This window comes from Ruditapes philippinarum, unplaced genomic scaffold (genome assembly GCF_026571515.1).
Source record: "Ruditapes philippinarum isolate M1 unplaced genomic scaffold, ASM2657151v2 ctg368_1_1_1_1, whole genome shotgun sequence".
NCBI lineage: Eukaryota > Metazoa > Mollusca > Bivalvia > Venerida > Veneridae > Ruditapes > Ruditapes philippinarum.
The window spans coordinates 486,219-500,911 of NW_026856704.1; the positions used below are offsets into that span (position 1 = coordinate 486,219).

The window sequence follows — 14,693 nt, forward strand, 5'->3', positions numbered from 1 at the left end:
TGGCTTTTATACATTAGGAGAAATGGCCAGGACAAAAGTAAAGTATGAAAATTAACAAAGGGCAATAACTCAAAAATTAGGAAGTGCAGAGTACCGGTTCTTGTGCACTGCACTTCTTCTTATTGAGATCTATCATCCTATGAAGTTTCAAGTCCATAGCTTTTTTAGTTGAAGAGAAATGGCCCGGACAAAATTAAAGTATGAAAATTAACAAAGGGCAATAACTCAAAAAATAAGAACTGCAGAGTACCGGTCCTTGTGCACTGCACTTCAGGTTATTGAAAAAAGCATGCATACCAAGTTTGAAGTCAATCAGACTTATAGTGACTGAGTTATGCTCCGGACAAGCTTTAGGGGACGCCGACAACGCCGCCGACAACGACACAGACGCCGCCGACAAAAGTAACCCCTATACGTCACCTTTTCAAGGCGACACAAAAATTTATGTTATGTATGAGTAACATGATTGACACCTACCCTTCATTTTCCTGCATCAACAGTTCGGTCCTTGCTGTCTGTTTGGCAGCCAGACTAAGCTTCTTTTCTTTCTTCTTTGTCATGTCAGTGGCAAATTCTGAACGCATCTTTTTCTACAAGACAACTAATAATGATTAAATCTATTTGAGGGCAACATTTGTTTGACATCATAAATTATACTGAAAGTTATTTGTATGTGTGTTCCTCACCTTTATTATTTGAAAGTTATTTGGTCAAAAGTACACTTTATATACGAGTTGTTTGGTCAAAAGTATACCTTACATAGAAGTTGTTAAGTCAAAAATATATTTTCCATATAAGTTATTCGGTCAGATATACATTTTTTTTTCATTTCAAGTATTTGGTTAACATATAAGTAATTTGGTCAAATGTACATTGTACATATAAGTTATTTGGTCAAATTTTTCATTTCAATTATTTGATCAAAAGTACACTTCATATGATTTGGTGTTTTAATTAAAACAGCAAACGTTTGCATCTTTTTTCTTCTCTGAGAGAACTTTCTATCTTCATAAAGGCGTATAATTCAGTTAAGCATCAAATAAGAGTATTCAAATACATGTAACAGTAATCAACGCTGCATACACATCCGACACAGTACTTACAGATTTCATAGCTGTACCACGTTCATATTTTTGTATGTGTTCCTGCGGTATTGGTTTATCGCCTGGGTATGGATCTCTTTCCTGTAATAAAAAATTACAGAATTAAATTAAATTTTGTCTAAATAACAAGATTTCTTAATGCCAGAGTAAGTCTATAATTTCAAAGGTAATGAACAGAAAACATTATTTGTAAAATGGTAACATATCATCAGCACTGCTATTACCATTTTGTCTACTTGATAAGATTTTTCCATTCCTTGTTTGTTGAGCTTTTGTCTTGAGGTCAGATTTTTAGGTTTCCCTTTCTCTCGATTATCTTTGGCCTTAAACCGTTTCTGTGGATGACTTCTTCTCATCATATCTATATTGAACACTTGCTGACTCTCCTCTTTTCCTTCCTTAGTCTTGTACTTTTCTACCTCATATCCTTGTTTACGAATCTGAAGAGTGAAAAACAAAATCATGATAAACAAGGCATGCTAGCTAACTTGTAAAGTAATGTAAAATTAACATTCATTAACAAGAGCAGCAATTTAAGACAGCACATACTGGACACTATAGTCTCTGTACTAGATAGTGAAATAAGAATAGCTTTTGAAAACTTGTAAGTCTGACAAATTCTCTGTAGTTACTAAAAACTTATAGAAACACAGCAATGTAAATTTCAGATTCATAAGGCATGTGATAACTTAAGCTGACAAAATATTTTTTAATTGAATTCATGTGAAATTTCCAATAACATTTAATAAAACCATATCTTAACTTATTCTCCACTACCTTTCATTGGGTAGCTTCGTAGCATAGAGTGATGGACCTAAAAGAATGATCTGATTTCCCCGAGATTGCTGAAATAGTGCTCAAACAAAATGCATAATTGGTAAACAACTAGGAAACAGATAAGAAAGGAACCCTTACTGTAAAAATAATACATATGAAGATCCATTGTAAGACTAGAAATGTGTCCATAGGACACGGATGCCCCCACACGCCACTGTTCTGTCAATCTTATGACTCTTAAGGTCAAATATTTTTTGGACAAAAAATCAACAAAGGGCCATAATTCTGTTAAATTTGGTTGCAGCAAAAAATTCTTTCCTTTACTAACATCTACACATTAAGGTTGTAAATCCCTGGAAGTTTAAGCAAAATCTGCCATCCGGTTTAAGAGGAGTTACGTTCACAAAATTTCTACAAAGTATATAATGAAAAAATCAACAAAGGGCCATAATTCTGTTAAATTTGGTTGCAGCAAAAATTCCTTCCTTTACTGCCATCTACACATTAAGGTTGTTCATCCCTGGAAGTTTAAGCAAAATCTGCCATCCGGTTTAAGAAGAGTTGCATTCACAAAATTTCTACATAGTATATAGTGAAAAAATCATCAAAGGGCCATAATTCTGTAAAATTTGGTCGCAGCGAAAATTCCTTCCTTTACTACCATCTACACCTTAAGGTTGTTCATCCCTGTAAGTTTAAGCAAAATCTGCCATCCGGTTTAAGAGGAGTTGCGTTCACAAAATTTCTACATAGTATATAGTGAAAAAATCAACAAAGAGCCATAATTCTGTTAAATTTGGTCGCCGCAAAAATTCCTTCCTTTACTACCATCTACACATTCAGGTTGTTCATCCCTGTAAGTTTAAGCAAAATCTGCCAACCGGTTTAAGAGGAGTTGCGTTCACAAAATTTCTACATAGTATCTAGTGAAAAAATCAACAAAGGGCCATAATTCTGTTAAATTTGGTCGCAGCGAAAATTCCTTCCTTTACTACCATTTACACATTAAGGTTGTTCATCCCTGTAAGTTTAAGCAAAATCTGCCATCCGGTTTAAGAGGAGTTGCGTTCACAAGATTTCGGGACGTACGGACGGACAGACGGATTGACGGACGGACAAGTGCAACGCTATATGCTCCCACATTGTGGGGGCATAAAAAGTAAGTGTTAAAACATTATTTTTGGCACACTTGTCAGCATTTAATTCACTCAGTAAATCTGAAAAGGTTACTTTACAATCTTTCTGGAAAAATAAAAAAAAACAACCTTCAGCATACCTTTGCCTCTTTTTTTATGTTCTTGAACATTAAGCGTCTGTCTTCACGTTTATTATGCTGTCTTTGTTTCTCATCTTTTTCTGCCTTTGGCCCATCTTCATGTGTCTCTTTGTCAACATTGGATGCAGAAAAATATCTGGCTGGGGGAGGCCTTTTCTTGACTTTTTTCTGAAAAACAAAATGCATGTTTTTATTAACATGGACCAAAACAATGACTACATCAGGGCCTAAACCGGAAGTATATAAGTAGGCTCATTCTGTATTTGTAGTATATTACTGTTTAAAATACAGACAGTGATAAACATTGGCATCTATTCCAGGAGATTGCCAATTAATCTGCACAGAAAATTACCCTATTACTCTGAATAAATGCAATGAATGATAAACAGACCATTAATTTTAAAGAAAAAGGAAATTAGTTATTAAACTACTAAAATTAGGCACAATATAGTCAAGGTATGTCATTTTAGTCATTATTCTTCATTATTTCTTTTTACAATGTGAGCTTGTTGCGGTGAAGGAACAATGGCAGGTAAAAAAAAGATAAAAGAATTGAGTGACAGTTTTAAAAATAAATGTATCAAGTTAATTTATAAAAAAGTTAACTGATGCAAGCCTTTCTGAAAAGATATTATGCTTGGACTAGGTTTGATAGACCAGAGACACTATTTCAGAAACTGATACCTTTAGGAAAAATGGGAGTTCAGGTGATATTCATGGTGTAGAAAGGGGCATGAGGCAATCATAGTTGTTACAACTATCTGTGCACTGATGTTACTAAATAAATCATACAGTAGTTTGCTTTGGATGCTGTAAATATTGTTGTATACATGCTGAGACTTACAATATAGACTTGTAAATAACAATTGTATTAATGTGCTAATAATTAAAATGGAAAAGAGTCAACTCGGCCCTATACCAACTCGGCACCGGTCAACTCGGCACGGGTCAACTCGGCCTGGGTCAACTCGGCCCACTTTACCAAAATATATATAACGTATTAACTTTGCTTTGAATTTTGTTAAAGTAAATAAATAATAAGAAATATCTTATTATTATTATATATTTAAATACATTGTACTTCTGCAAAAATAAAGTATATTTAGAAAAAAAATAATATTTATTTGTCTCGCAGATTCGATCAAATTAATATAGATCTAATCTTAGATGCATTTTGTTTGTAAAGTAGATCTTATATTTAAAAAAATATGTAACAAAAACGAGTTTACTTAATATCATAAGCTTCTTATTAATTGCAGGTGGCCACTAATCAAATTTGAATGAATGTGTCAATCATAATTATCACCTAATTAATCAGTATCCTTAACATACACAATGATTGATAATAATAAGTATTTAATTTTACGGTTAAACCTACCACAATTTAGAAATACAGTGAGATACGCAATCGGTGATCTTTACTCGCAATTCTACTCATAAGAAAAGCCTGTCTGCTGCTAGTTCGGAAACTGTCAATACGTGTATTATAAATAATTACAAAATTTACAATAAATAGTGATAGCACAAACCTAAATAATAATTGAAAAGTGGGCCGAGTTGACCCGTGCCGAGTTGGAAAAGGGCCGAGCTGACTCGGGGGCCAAGTACGTTTTAGGGCCGAGCTGACCCAGATTCATTAAAATCATGATAAGATTTCATTTAGTCATTCACTTTCTGGTTATTATTACTTTATGCTGATTATTACTATCTTTTTTTCTACAAAACATTTTGCAGTTGTGTGGTGCTCACGTACCTAGGTACGAGACAGGTTGAGTATGTGAGTATAATTATGCTTCATAACCTTGATTGGCTGTAACCCCTGACAGCAAAGGGCCCATTGGGATTCTGGGTGATTCTTTCAGAAGCAGCCATTGGTGCTGCAGGCAACATTGACTAGGTGAAACTAATCCGTTCATTAGACATGCATATTAGTGCATCCAGACCTGGTACACAGACATCTAGATAGGTAAGTCATTTAACTATCATATGCAAGGTTCTACAATGGCGGCAGCGGTAATTTGAGTACCAGTTTTGCCAGTAAAAATCGCTATCTGCAAAACAGCTGATTTTAGGTGAGGCATTTTTGTAAACCTAAAATAATCGAACCTTGTGTCTGTTAACAGGTGTAATTGGTCTAAAGACAATTGCATTTATTTCATAAGGCACTTTTACGTGTAATTTTTGGATAATTGAGATAATTATTCGAATTTGGCGGATTTTTTCCGTGGAGACACCAAAGGAAATAGCCAACCGGTGTTCAGTGTGAAATCACCAAGTCAGTTTTGTGCTTTTGTTCTGCCATCGTATTTTATTAAATCTAACATTAATTTAATAGAGTAATTTGTTTATTTTTTGATAAATAAGTTTTGTTGTTGTTTTCTTGTAATTGGTACACAAGTAATTGAACCATGTCAATGCAAGATGACTTGACAGGCATGGCAGACACTTCATCAGTAAAGGATGAGCCGGTCGCAGGGCTCCATAGCCCTGTAGCAGTAAATTTTTGTGATATTGACCAGTTAATGCTAATTCCTGGAATCGGTAAGAAATTAGCTGTAGCTCTTTTATCAGTTAGGGAAAATAGTGGCAATATCACACCAGAGATTTTGTCAGTTATTTGCCGTAAAAAGTTTACGGAGGATGAGCTAGCACTTATTGATTTTACGTCTAATAAGTGTTGGCCAGCTGAAGAGAAAGAGGATGAGTTGATAGAAGCCAGTAAAGGGCTTTCCCTGAAGCGTGAAATGGATGTTGCTTCTCGGCTTATGGCAAAAGGTCCACAAATGGATAGCCAAGGTCAGGAACCTACATCGGGTGAGGATGCATCTTGTGGGGACCCTTATTTGAGTAGTAGGTATACCCCAAAAGACATTGATTTCTCTTCTAGGAGGGGACGAAATCCTTGGCACGATCTAGAGGAACAGAATACCCAACATGTGGGTTGTCATGGTGAGGCCGACATTGGTAAACCATTATACCCAAGGGAGTTTGGGGCACAGCACAGTCGGCCTATGGGTGCCGAAAGGTGTCGACCCAGCTTGTTAATGAATACGTTGAATTCGTTACCAAGGCATCTGACGTTTGATGGGATAGGCTCCTGGAAAGCTTTCATTTTGAAGTTTAACAGGTTTGCCGAGGCCTCTAATTGGTCAGAGGGAGAAAAGCTTGATGGTCTTTGCTGGTGTTTGACAGGAAAGGCCATGAATTACTTTGTCATTTTGAATGACACGGAAGAGGTAGACTCATATAGGAGTCTATGCTTAATGCTGGAAGCGCGGTATGGGCAACATAGTTTACCTGCTGCGTTTCAAGCACAATTCCAGCAGGCTTGTCAAAACCCTGATGAGTCTTTGGAAGATTTTGGAGAACGACTGTTGATTCTGGCGGTAAAAGCATTCAAGGGCTTGCCAGTCTCATTTATTGAAGAGCAAGTTATTAGTCGTTTCTGCCAAGGGCTGCTTGACAAAGATGCAGGGCATCATGTTTGTATGCAGTCCCCGTCTAGTGTTCAAGGGGCAATTCAAATTGTAAGAAAGTACCAACAGGTGTACAAGGCCATGCATGGTAAGGCAAGAAGGGATACTAGGCGGCGCGATGATGAAAATCGCGATGTTTTTGCCGTTGAAGCTACATCGGTTAGCTCATCTTCCACCCTGGATAACCTTACTGTAATGAGGGCGATCCAACAGTTGGAACAGAAGTTTGATTAAGGTTATTGGTTTAGGAAACCATAAGAAAGGGCCTTATGTGGTGTTTCAATTGTGGGAAGGAGGGGCATTTAGAAGAAAATTGTCCTGATCGAGGGTCTGGGAAATAGACTGTTTGTGGTAAGGAATGACCATTCTATTTTTGAGGTGGCTTATGGGGGACCGGGAGCCACAATGGCAATTGGGGAGGTGGTTGAAGGAGCTGTCTCGGTATATTAATGTGTTGCAACACTGTCCAGGTTGTGAGCATGGGAAGGGGGTGCAGTGGCCACAAGTCCGGACATGGGTCATTGTATGGAGTACCATGTGGGAACACATCTGGATGAATTGCCTTGTGGTAGGTGTATATATTAATAACAGAGCCCAGAATAATTTGGGGTCCTTCTTGAGGAGGTAGATGATACTGTGCATCTAGTCAAGTAATACAGACCAGAAATTGACATTATATCATATTCTGGGGGAACTAGTCGAAGCACAACTGTCTACGGGTCTGAAGGTTGAAAGCCATCTGACACCAATGATGGGAATGGCAAGCCATACCTTGCAACAAAAGTCTCTGATGGAGAGAATTTACCAAAGAGTGTAACAGTCACCAAGGGGTAAATTTGATAGCTTGCCAGTTGTGATACATTGTGTATGTTAAAGTATATTGTCATCACTGGGCTAGGCAACAATTGTAAGGTTGAGGCAAGTTAGTGCCTGGATCTGATGACCTTAAGCACTAGGGTGCTCTATAAGTATTGCCGAAGAGCTAAAGGAGGCTATTTCTCATGATAATAGCCTGCCATCTTCAGGTCATCAGGTTGTAACATGTATTAGGGAACAAGTTAAAGAGGAGTATACCTGGTATGGTTTTGGCCATGATGTGAAACTGCTTGTTTCATAGTGTAAGGCAGGTAAGTTGACCCAGGCAGGAGAAGTGCCATTTGGCAATTGATTACCAGGCAGAATCCCCCATGGAACGGGTACATGGGATTGTACTTGTGATGGTGGATCAATTCACTAGGTGAGTTGGATGTATACCTCTTGGGATCAGTCAGTGGTGGCTGGAGAAGTTCCAGAGCATGTGTTTGGAGTTCACTGCTGTGAGCTGCCGGTCGAACGACAATTTGGAGACGGTCATTGAGGTGAGTATTCCAGACTCCTGGAGACCAAAGCTCCATGTTTCAGTCCGCCGAAAGGTAGAAGTTCTACTCCAGATATGATCGGTGGGGTCACGTTGCGCGTTTTCCAACTGACTGGTTATAGCGCTGAGGCTGTGCATTGAGGGGAGGCTGTTGCTCTCAGTGGACAGGTCTGATTAAGCCATAGGTGCTTACTTGGGATCAATGGTTAGAGGCCTCGAAACATCTTAAATTTAAATTTTTCATTGGTATAGGACCTAGGATCGTCAATATTTGGATACTGCTAATTTAGACCATTTATCACAGACACAAAGGAGGGGGTATCGTAACTTATAGTGCTAATTGTAAAAAAGCAAGTAGTTGCAATACCAGTACTGGTTAGAACCAGGAAAGTCATCCCAGAAATTAGAGCCTGTTTGGTTAGGTCGTCAGGGTGGACCAACACCTTCAAATAGGATGGGGAGGAGTGTGGTGCTCACGTACCTAGGTACGAGACAGGTTGAGTACGTGAGTATAATTATGCTTCATAACCTTAATTTGCTGTAACCCCTGACGGCAAAGGGCCCATTGGGATTCTGGGTGATTCCTCTAGAAGCAGCCATTGGTGCTGCAGGCAACATTGACTAGGTGAAACTAATCCGTTCATTAGACATGCATATTAGTGCATCCAGACCTGGTACACAGACATCTAAGGCTCTACAGTTGTTTTATGTTATAAAGTTCCCTGTCCTAAAGATCGTAACGATAATCGACTTCAAGTTAGCATTGTTTGGACTTTTTATTTACCGTAACAATCAATAATACACAAAAGGCGGCTACAAAGACATGATTCATATATACATTGTCCGAAATTATTATATCCGAAACATCGTCGAAATGTAATTCATCGCGAAAACATATGACAAATAAATTTCTCTTACCACCAATATAAGTAGTGCAAACTGTGCCATGATATATTGATAAAATAAGTGTCATATAATCATAATTCAAAATATTACCTCTTTTGGTTGACTGCTGTCCATCATTATTTACAATTTTTTGATCACATGTGGTGTCAAAACAGTTTGCAATAACAGCCGTACTCTCTGCCGTAACTTATCCGTGCAAGGACACTAGGTCAGACACTCACATTGATATTTCCATAGACTTACATTATAAGAAATGGTCCCTAATCCTACCTTAAAATTGAGTTTTCATGCTAAAGAGCTAATTTTTCTAGCAGAATGAAATGCCTGACACATGAAAATGTTCTTGTTATATAGGGGTAGCCAACCAAATTTTTTGCAAAATGACTTCAGAGAGGATTACCCCCCATTTCATTGAAATTTTCTGCTGATCACAGGACTGACATACACTTTTTATGAATGCAAATATCCAAGTCAAAATTATCACAGAGACTCATGAAATATTTCATTTTCTTCAGAAAACAGTGTAGTGTTACTTTTTAAATTAGTTATTTTACTTAAAAATACCCCACTTCCATCCAATCACCTCATGTATAAATTGACTCATACGGTTTTCCCTGCACTTTTTTTCAGCCAATCGCTGGCCATGTTACAATGCGATACCCTGACCTAAAGGAATATTAAATGTTTAGTATTCTAATATCTAATAATAAATGAAGTTGCATATACAATTACCAATTATATGGATGCATTTTCACCACTCTTAAGTCATTTAAAACTTTGAAATTCCCTTTTTTCTGACAAGCGCCGTTATGCCGCAATCCGGATATTCTGAAAATGAATGTTAGCATGTGATTTTCATACATATTTCAATATTCTGAAGCCAATTTTGTAACAACTTCCATAAAATCACTCAGATAGCAACACTACACTGTTCTCATTACAGAAGTGCTTCAAAATACTAATTTTCTAACAAAAGGATGTAGCAGGGAGCAATTTTATCACCCCACCCATAACAAAATAAGTGATTTTTCACCCAAATTTCAACATTTTATTACCAATAGACTTCCTGAATGAAGATTTAGCTTAGCAAACATACTTAATAACTACTGTATAGTGACCTGACTATGGATTACACGTTATTTGTACACACATAGCAACATTTTGGGTGTAACTAGGTATTTTAAAAGTGCCCCTGCTGTATTTTTCTACTCCAAATATTTGCTTATATAGTCTTAAATACAAGCCTAAATGTCAATAAAATGCTAAAATTCTTTATATATATTTTGTCTCTCTCTTACATGGATATAAAAAATGCAATATATGGAAAAACCAAGTTCCTCTGGACTTAACAGCACAGTAATAGCCTAAAATTTGACTTCTACACCCAATTTATTGGCCATTTTTGCATTCATTTGGAGCCAAATATGACAATTGAAACCTTCTTTCAGGTGTTTTTACCATGTAAATCACCTCTTCAGACCAAAATGTACTTGGAATGGATAGTATTGTGTATTTTCTTCTCATTTAGGTAGCCAGACACTAGAATTTATGTACTTATCTAAGTTTCTCAATAAATAAAGGGAGGTAATTCACTAAAGTTGTGCATAATCACACCCTTTGTGTACATTTATCTACCAGAATAAGTGCTTTTTCTGTTTATAGACACATCAGAGACACTAAAGCTGTGTTATAATTGTGCCTAATATGATTGTGAAAAAGTAGATCAACTTTTACTTATCAATAAAACTTTTTCTACAAAATAATTCTACCCTTGGCCATTATGATGCTCATTTCAATTATGCATTAAACAGATATAAAGTCTAAAAACTATGGCATTATACATTGTGAGTGTGTAAATATGCATTACCAAATAGAAAACAATAAATTTTTATCACTATTTTGCATCTTAACCACATAATAAGATGCTATTCAGAGGCTACCTAACTGAATTATGCTACATTTTTCAATGGATTTCAATTTCTAAGTATGTGTTGATATTCATGCCTGAAACCAAGTAAATTTTAAGACAGAAGCCTTAAAATGCTATTTATTTGAAGCTTTTATGCTATCTATGCCTGTAAATGAAACACAAAACATTCTTATATGGGAAACAGACATAGAAGCAATTTATTTGTGACATTCTATGCAAATATTTGAGCAAAATGAAAAAAAATTAGTGCCGAGCGAAGAAATGTCCGCCCCTAAATAAAGTCGAAAGTTAACCGAAACAGCACCCTAGACTATTTCTAGTATTAATACAGTTGACTCTCAATAAGTCAAACTCGCTTTACTCAAAATTCCGCGTTAGTCGAAGAATTTCTAAAGTCCCGTCAAATTTCCTTCTTTATCTTTGTACTTTAACTCCGCTTAGGTCAAATTTTGACTTACCGAGACTCCTGTTTAGTCGAAAAGAAAATTTGGACCCGTCAATTAAAGTCCAACATATTTTCATCTCAATTAGTCGAAGTGTGAAATCAGCCGACTGATCAAAGGTCGGAGACATCAAGGTGAGATGTTGTCACTCGTGATTAACACGTTTCATAGAAATTTTTAATTTACGGTCATCATGTATTATTAACACGTCGTATAAATGGCTTTAATCTGTTTCAGCACTTAATTGGTTTTAACAGTTAGATAACTAAATTAAAATTTGATTACATTTCTTTAAGAAAGTTGACTCGTGCCAGTCTGACGGGTGTTAGTCTAATAACAGCCTAGGTATTGATGTGTGTTATCAACGTAAATGACATTTGTATAATTAATGTTCCGTCATTTTGCATACATTAATTTGTACTTCCGGTTCACGATAGTTGCTACTTTCGTTTTCGTCCGATGATCAATTAAATCAAATATAATTGTGTGTTTATGTTTCACAATTAGTATACATGTTTTTAAATTTTGAATGATATATTTTTGTTTATTTATAATTCGTAGTTGTAAGTGATTTACCGTCATTTCAACGGTTAAATATTGCAGCATTGTCGCTAACAACAATAACAAACCTACTTCTTTGCACATTTTATCAGGCACATGTATATACATGTACGAATGTCAGCGTAATGGCGGCAGTTCCACGTTACTCGAATTCCGTTTCTCTCGAAGTAAAATGCCCAGTCCCTTGGATTTCGAGTTACCGAGAGTCAACTGTATATTAGTTTTGAACCTGGCAATATGCATTTGTAGTGATATACCTGCAACACCCATCAAAAGTGGCCAATGTGCTTACATCAGGTCCTGTCAAGTTATACATAAGTCTTCAAACCTGGCATGTGTATAGCCAATGTACAGCATTTCTTTGAAATCTGAAAAATATTTTTAATGACCAAGGTCTACATTATTCATCATCAATATATTACCAATTAATTATCACTCAAATTCACTGTTTAAAGAAAATACAAACCATTATTAACTTTTAAGGAACACTAATACTCTTGTTCATATGTAAACAATGCTTGTAGATTGACCCCCTTGACACATTATCTGCTGTAAACACCAACAGTTGCATTGAAATAATGAAATTTCATACCTAGACAGGCTGTATACATCCATTCTTCCAAAATATCAGCTTTTCATGGTGTATCAATGAAGACAAAGTACTACAAATGAATTATGACAGTTCCAATTTCCCTCTCTTTAGGTCAGACACTCACATTGATATTTCCATAGACTTACATTATAAGAAATGGTCCCTAATCCTACCTTAAAATTGAGTTTTCATGCTAAAGAGCTAATTTTTCTAGCAGAATGAAATGCCTGACACATGAAAATGTTCTTGTTATATAGGGGTAGCCAACCAAATTTTTTGCAAAATGACTTCAGAGAGGATTACCCCCCATTTCATTGAAATTTTCTGCTGATCACAGGACTGACATACACTTTTTATGAATGCAAATATCCAAGTCAAAATTATCACAGAGACTCATGAAATATTTCATTTTCTTCAGAAAACAGTGTAGTGTTACTTTTAAATTAGTTTTTTTTACTTAAAAATACCCCACTTCCATCCAATCACCTCATGTATAAATTGACTCATACGGTTTTCCCTGCACTTTTTTCAGCCAATCGCTGGCCATGTTACAATGCGATACCCTGACCTAAAGGGAATATTAAATGTTTAGTATTCTAATATCTAATAATAAATGAAGTTGCATATACAATTACCAATTAAATGGATACATTTTCACCACTCTTAAGTCATTTAAAACTTTGAAATTCCCTTTTTTCTAACAAGCGCCGTTATGCCGCAATCCGGATATTCTGAAAATGAATGTTAGCATGTGATTTTCATACATAATTCATTATTCTGAAGCCAATTTTGTAACAACTTCCATAAAATCACTCAGATAGCAACACTACACTGTTCTCATTACAGAAGTGCTTCAAAATACTAATTTTCTAACAAAAGGATGTAGCAGGGAGCAATTTTATCACCCCATCCATAACAAAATAAGTGATTTTTCACCCAAATTTCAACATTTTATTACCAATAGACTTCCTGAATGAAGATTTAGCTTAGCAAACATACTTAATAACTACTGTATAGTGACCTGACTATGGATTACACGTTATTTGTACACACATAGCAACATTTTGGGTGTAACTAGGTATTTTAAAAGTGCCCCTGCTGTATTTTTCTACTCCAAATATTTGCTTATATAGTCTTAAATACAAGCCTAAATGTCAATAAAATGCTAAAATTCTTTATATATATTTTGTCTCTCTCTTACATGGATATAAAAAATGCAATATATGGAAAAACCAAGTTCCTCTGGACTTAACAGCACAGTAATAGCCTAAAATTTGACTTCTACACCCAATTTATTGGCCATTTTTGCATTCATTTGGAGCCAAATATGACAATTGAAACCTTCTTTCAGGTGTTTTACCATGTAAATCACCTCTTCAGACCAAAATGTACTTGGAATGGATAGTATTGTGTATTTTCTTCTCATTTAGGTAGCCAGACACTAGAATTTATGTACTTATCTAAGTTTCTCAATAAATAAAGGGAGGTAATTCACTAAAGTTGTGCATAATCACACCCTTTGTGTACATTTATCTACCAGAATAAGTGCTTTTTCTGTTTATAGACACATCAGAGACACTAAAGCTGTGTTATAATTGTGCCTAATATGATTGTGAAAAAGTAGATCAACTTTTACTTATCAATAAAACTTTTTCTACAAAATAATTCTACCCTTGGCCATTATGATGCTCATTTCAATTATGCATTAAACAGATATAAAGTCTAAAAACTATGGCATTATACATTGTGAGTGTGTAAATATGCATTACCAAATAGAAAACAATAAATTTTTATCACTATTTTGCATCTTAACCACATAATAAGATGCTATTCAGAGGCTACCTAACTGAATTATGCTACATTTTTCAATGGATTTCAATTTCTAAGTATGTGTTGATATTCATGCCCTGAAACCAAGTAAATTTTAAGACAGAAGCCTTAAAATGCTATTTATTTGAAGCTTTTATGCTATCTATGCCTGTAAATGAAACACAAAACATTCTTATATGGGAAACAGACATAGAAGCAATTTATTTGTGACATTCTATGCAAATATTTGAGCAAAATGGAAAAAAATTAGTGCCGAGCGAAGAAATGTCCGCCCCTAAATAAAGTCGAAAGTTAACCGAAACAGCACCCTAGACTATTTCTAGTATTAATACAGTTGACTCTCAATAAGTCAAACTCGCTTTACTCAAAATTCCGCGTTAGTCGAAGAATTTCTAAAGTCCCGTCAAATTTCCTTCTTTATCTTTGTACTTTAACTCCGCTT

The 14,693-nt window shown here is 35.7% G+C and overlaps 1 protein-coding gene and 1 long non-coding RNA gene across 4 annotated transcripts in view; both read right to left on the reverse strand.

The window, feature by feature from the left end:
• LOC132747446 (WD repeat-containing protein 46-like) overlaps positions 1-9,100 on the reverse strand; it is a 32,252-nt gene extending 23,152 nt beyond the window's left edge. Inside the window, exons 1-5 of the mRNA XM_060736829.1 lie at positions 8,986-9,100; positions 3,157-3,324; positions 1,328-1,543; positions 1,104-1,184; positions 478-590 (exon numbers count right to left, since the gene is read on the reverse strand). Coding sequence (XP_060592812.1) covers positions 478-590; positions 1,104-1,184; positions 1,328-1,543; positions 3,157-3,324; positions 8,986-9,012 — 605 coding nt within the window. The 5' untranslated portion in view covers positions 9,013-9,100. The remainder of the gene's footprint in view (positions 1-477; positions 591-1,103; positions 1,185-1,327; positions 1,544-3,156; positions 3,325-8,985) is intronic.
• Positions 9,101-9,608: 508 nt separating this feature from the next.
• The window catches only part of LOC132747447 (uncharacterized), a 32,889-nt gene continuing 27,804 nt past the window's right edge, over positions 9,609-14,693 (reverse strand). For all 3 annotated transcript variants that reach the window (XR_009628132.1, XR_009628130.1, XR_009628131.1), the window contains 3 exons: positions 13,057-13,152; positions 12,087-12,197; positions 9,609-9,723 (listed from right to left, as the gene is read on the reverse strand). This is a non-coding gene — a long non-coding RNA (uncharacterized LOC132747447). The remainder of the gene's footprint in view (positions 9,724-12,086; positions 12,198-13,056; positions 13,153-14,693) is intronic.